Consider the following 6,000-nt stretch of genomic DNA (forward strand, 5'->3'; position numbering starts at 1 on the left):
TGATGTTTTTATTGGTGTCATGTGCCTTCAGTTCACAGCACCTGTTGCCATACTGATTGGAAAGCTATCTGTCTCATATTTATTTCATTTCTGTGTTAAGAGATTCTGAGAGTAATTATAACATAGCTTGCTTGATCTCATAAATGAAAGCATTTCTATGTATTTCAAGATACTCAATTGCTTCACTTCATAATATACAGAAATTAAATTTTTCCTGAATTTCTCTCGCCTTTTATTTCCCTCTCATTATTTATAACAATACTGATTATAGTAACCTATTTGCAAACAGCATAGGAAATAAGACATCTTATTTTTCATAAGAACACTTGAGCAGATAATGAGAGCAGAGACTTGCAGGGAGAAGGGATTTTAAATGTAGTGTGTGCTGTAGCAGTGGCACATTTCTTGTGGGTTTTGACAATTCGGTTGCTCTGTATCTTCATAGCATGTGCAAGCACATAGAGTTGAATATACAAGCCAAATACACATCCTTATCTGCTAGATATGCCCAGTGATGGACCTGTCTGCACCTTAATCCATCCCTCTGACAGCTTGCTGTGACAGGATTTCCATATATCTAATTTTAGTGCACAGCATAAATGATTCAGGGTGGTTTAGGGAATTTCACACTCAAGGCACTTGGTAATATTATAATGAAACTAATGTACAAAAAATATCTTGCTTTTAAGCATTACAATAACATCACACATGCGGTTTCTTTACTGGGTGTGGCTAGTTTTTCCTTTGAAAATGCCGTTCCTAATAAATTTATATTATTAATGTTTTTTCCCCATCTTTTTCACTGTGTTAATTGCAGGAAGTCTTGAAAGTGGGAATAAAAAATAGTCCGGTCAAAGTGAACTAGTTGACTAAGCTCAGGTCTGCTATTACATACAGTGCAACAACAAAAAGAAATCAAGAAATTGCATCTTTCAGTCACTTGCACTTTTTTATATTGTAGTGTGTGTGCTTCTATGTGCAGGCTCATTTAACAGCTGTGATGGTAATGATACTCAATTCATCAATCACATCAGAAAAAGTATATTTTGCATGTGCACTGCCTAAACAGCAATGCTTGTTTTCATCAGAATATCAGAAATGTACATGCATTTCCATTTGACAGAAGAATGTTCTTCTTGATAAATTGCAGAACATCAGCGGAATTTGATGTTCTGTTTGACTGCCATCATGCTACGCTGACAATTCAACATGACGTACTATGCTAACAGATTTATTTTCCTCTTTCCTCTTTTTCAGACTGCCTGTAAATGTTTGGGGAGAGAAACTCAGCAGGCATTAAATTATGAATGTTGAACAAGATGACCTCTTACCATCAGCGCCAGATGTTGAGAGGTCCTAGATGGAAAGGGGCTTGGTTTGACCCCTTGTTTCTCCTGCTTCTAGCCCTGCAGTTGCTTGTTGTCGCTGGATTGGTACGAGCCCAAACCTGTCCTTCCGTATGTTCCTGCAGTAATCAGTTTAGTAAGGTCATCTGCACACGCAGAGGGCTAAAGGATGTCCCTGATGGCATCTCCACCAATACACGGTATCTAAACCTTCAGGACAATCAGATCCAGGTCATCAAATTAGACAGTTTCAAGCATCTGCGACACCTTGAGATTCTTCAGCTCAGCAGAAACCACATCCGCAACATAGAGATTGGCGCCTTCAACGGGCTTACCAGCCTTAACACTCTGGAGCTTTTTGACAATCGCCTCACGACCATCCCAAATGGCGCCTTTGAGTATCTATCAAAACTAAAAGAGCTGTGGCTTAGGAATAACCCTATTGAGAGCATACCGTCTGATGCCTTCAGTCGCTTGCCCTCCCTGCGGCGGTTGGACTTGGGAGAGCTGAAGCGTCTCTCCTACATTTCGAGTGGAGCATTTCAGGGCTTAAGTAACCTTCGGTACCTGAATCTGGGCATGTGTAACCTCAAAGAGGTCCCCAATATTCAGCCCTTGATTCGCTTGGATGAGCTGGAGATGTCTGGGAACCAGCTCACCGTCATTCAGCCCAGTTCTTTTAAGGGTCTCGTTCATCTTCAGAAGCTGTGGATGATGCACGCCCAAGTCCAAACCATAGAGCGGAACTCCTTCGACGACCTGCACTCTTTACGAGAGCTCAACCTGGCTCACAACAACCTTACCTTTTTGCCCCATGATCTCTTCACGCCTTTGCACCACCTGCAGCGAGTACATTTGCATCACAATCCCTGGAACTGCAACTGTGATATTCTTTGGCTGAGCTGGTGGCTGAGAGAGACCGTACCTACGAACACCAGCTGCTGCGCCCGCTGCAATTCCCCTCCCAGCCTCAAGGGGCGCTACATCGGCGAGCTGGACCAGAGCTACTTTCAGTGCTATGCACCCGTTATCGTCGAGCCGCCTGCCGACCTCAATTTGACTGAAGGAATGGCGGCAGAGCTCAAATGTCGGACGAATTCCGTGACCTCGGTCAGCTGGCTAACACCAAATGGCTCCATCATGACACATGGGGCGCTCAAGATGCGCATCTCCGTCCAAAACGACGGAACGTTAAACTTCACCAACGTCACCATCCAGGACACGGGAACCTACACTTGCATCGTAAGCAACATGCTAGGCAACATTTCGGCCTCCGCTGTCCTCAATGTGACATCCGTCGACAACAGCGGCTTTAGTTACTTCACTACGGTCACTGTAGAGACAATTGAAACCGTTATCGATGGGGAGAGCAGGACACCGGTGCAGCCATCTTTTGGCTGGGCGTCCTCTTCGACCACAAGGGGAACACCTATTGCCACCGAGAGAGCGTACACCATTCCCGTGACTGACATAGACATTGATGGCGCTCTCAATGGTTTGGAGGAGGTGATGAAAACCACCAAGATCATCATCGGCTGCTTTGTGGCCATCACGCTCATGGCGGCCGTCATGCTCATAATATTCTACAAGATGCGCAAGCAGCACCACCAGCAGGATCACGATGGGCCGACCCGCACCATCGAGATCATCAACGTACACGAGGAGCTGACGAGGGTTCCGGCCTTGGAGAGTCACCTGACTCTCCCGCCTCTGGAGCATGAGCATTACAACCACTATAACTCCTACAAAACTTCTTATAACCATGTGTCTGCTCTCAGCTCGCTGCATAGTTCAGTGCATGAACCTTTACTAATCCAAACCAGCTCAAAGGATAACGTGCAGGAGACGCAAATTTGACCATGTCGAACGAACCGAACTGTACTAATGCTGTTTAAATTTTGGTTCGGACATGCTGTTGTAATGAAGATGACAGTGTGCATTAAGACATTCAGTAATGTCAGTGAGAGCCAGGGTGTATAATTATTTTAACAAGTGTCTTTACAAATCTTATTTATTTAAAGATATGTGAAGTGACTGAATCATGAAATCACAAGTCAAAAAGGTTAACATATTTTTTCTTTTTCGTTTTGAGAACTGGGGGAATGAATGGTTTACTTTCATGTGTTGGTAGAATTAAGGTCAGCTGCGATGGTTATTAGAGCAATGAGACAAGAGTTGTGTTTTTGTTTTTTAGTTGTGGCATATTACATCCCTTTGCACCAATGTGTTTTCGTTTTTTTGAGACACTGGAAACAAAAACTGGCCACTGAAAACAGCAGACTTTAAATCGCATGGAGCACTTAGATATGAATGGTGGGCCTGATGGATGCGGTGACTCTAGAGAGGTGTATAAATGGTTACATTTCCACATGAAAAATCATGTTACTGAACAAAAAAGGGAAAGCTTTCATTGGCAGGGCCTGGATTATTCTGCAAATGCAGCTTGTGGGATAGGACATATTTCTAGTATTTATAGAAGCCAGTGTTCGGAGCACACAACAATTAACTTCAATTCAGAAAATAGGTTTGCATAATTGCCTTGAATTACAGCCCTTAAGTCAAGATAGTGTCTAAAATGTGGCACTGGAAATTCAGGATTTTAGGTTCAGCATTTTTTTCACAAAATATATTTATAACTGTAAATGCCAACAATCTATGAATATAAATATGAATTCTATACATCGTTGAACATCAGGCTAGTACAATTATAGCCCCAATGCCACATGTGTGTGGGATATAATAGTATGTTAACCAAATGCAAGATATGAAATAACCCTGAGTGGCTGAGGACAAGGGAATATGATTTCGAAGATCGTTTGCTGTGCGAGTTTCAGACAAAAATGGCTGAGGAAATAAATAATGAAATAAAAAATAGCCTGCTAATGTCACTATGGAAACCACGACCTACTGAAAAAAAAAAAACACTGGACACAGTCAGAGTGCAGCCCAGTGCTTAAAACGTGTATTGTTTATTTGAGAATTGCATTATTTTCAATAGAGCTGATTTGTAAACCACTGGTTTTTACTGTGTATGTGTGCTTTTATATGTTTGTGTTGTATCTGCCATATACCATTGAGTTATTATTTTACCATTGTCTATAGAATTTTACCTTCTGTCGTCTATTTTGAAATCACTTTTTTCTAGAATGGAATGCTTTGAATGGCAACTGCATTCGTCACCTAACATGAGTGTGTGAATGTGTCGTGTGTCCATACGTGCAAAGGGTTGTGTGTTTGTACGCTCTGCCATGAAACTCTGTTTTTCATCAGCATGTGTATTGCTTTCTCAAAATGTTTCTCAGCATGAAAGCTGATGTGTGATGTCTCTCTCCCCCTTTTAATCATTTTGGACGGCATGATGAGAAGATGTGATACTGGTCTCACCAGTCAACTGCTGAAGTAAACCTAATAGGTTAATTTGTCAAAGGCATCAGAAGGGTACATGAAGTATATACCTCTAATTCATCACATGAGCTGACAAGTTTCATTTTAAATAGATGTGTTTGCCAGCAGGGAATTCATCACACAACATTGTGTATGTAAGGTTTTAATCTCACATTTTAGCAGTGAATTAACAGAATCATCTACTGAATGTGACAAGAAAACATATTTCATCTTACATGATTCTTTTTGTATTTAATTTTACGTTTCCATTTTTTGGTGGCCCCAGATGTTTACTTTTACCCTCATTGCCATTCATATATGGAAGATGAATTATCACGTTAAGCATTTCATAAATGATAAACTGTTGCTTCCCAGCATATGTGTTTTTTAATTCATTCATTTTTGTATTCAATTAAAAAATGTTCCTACTATTTTTATTGTACATAACAGGTGGGATAAATTGGGACACTAGAAAAAAAACAGCATTGTGCAGTTGGAAAAAAGATGACAATGTCTCTGTTTTCAGAGGGTCTGTATATGAATGCTAGCTTGCTCCTATCTGCTTCAGTGTTCCTGAGCACTGCATCAGTTACAGAAGCTACTTTGACTAGATCATTGATACCTACATGGCCTACATAGAAAATCTGTGGTGTTGGACTAAGCGGATTCTCTTTTGTTTTCTTCTTGTGATTTGTTTGTTATTGGTAACTCATTTTAGATTTCTATGCTGAACTGAAGTGATTTTTTGGGCAAGAGAATGTCTCTTTATTGACATATTTCTACAAGAACTGTTATTGAAAAATAACCAATAATATTTCTGTCAAACTACACATTTGCTGATCAATTCATAATGCTACTGTATGGGGATACAGCTAACTAAGCGTTAACCATGAAAAAATATATAAAATACCAGAGAATGTAGTTCATACGGTACATGCTGTAAATGTAAATAAAATGTTTTTTTTCTAAAGTGTGAAGTGTTGGGACTTTTAAACTGTGCTTTTCAGTATTTCACATTATTTGCTTTGGGTTAATAACAGCTGGAGAATCACACTTCGAACAGCCATACCATAGAATGCCATTAGGTCTCTAGAGTAGATGTTAACCTCGTCTAAGCCGTGAACTATTTTAAACACTATAAAATAAGCTGTTTCTCAGGCGTAATAATATGTTACATAAATAGAAATACTGTATTTCTGACTTGTGGCCCAAGCCTTGACTGGTAGTGAGATGTACTGTAAAACAGGACCTATGCATAAGCTCTTACTAT

The 6,000-nt window shown here is 40.4% G+C and overlaps 1 protein-coding gene across 1 annotated transcript in view; it reads left to right on the forward strand.

Moving 5' to 3' along the window:
- The window catches only part of lrrc4cb (leucine rich repeat containing 4C, genome duplicate b), a 28,760-nt gene extending 23,358 nt beyond the window's left edge, over positions 1-5,402 (forward strand). The window contains exon 2 of the mRNA XM_016541066.1: positions 1,258-5,402. Within this exon, the coding sequence (XP_016396552.1) occupies positions 1,308-3,203 (1,896 nt within the window). The 5' untranslated portion in view covers positions 1,258-1,307 and the 3' untranslated portion in view covers positions 3,204-5,402. The remainder of the gene's footprint in view (positions 1-1,257) is intronic.
- Positions 5,403-6,000: the final 598 nt, after the last annotated feature.

The sequence above is a fragment of the Sinocyclocheilus rhinocerous genome, unplaced genomic scaffold (assembly GCF_001515625.1).
Source record: "Sinocyclocheilus rhinocerous isolate Xijiao unplaced genomic scaffold, SAMN03320098_v1.1 scaffold368, whole genome shotgun sequence".
NCBI lineage: Eukaryota > Metazoa > Chordata > Actinopteri > Cypriniformes > Cyprinidae > Sinocyclocheilus > Sinocyclocheilus rhinocerous.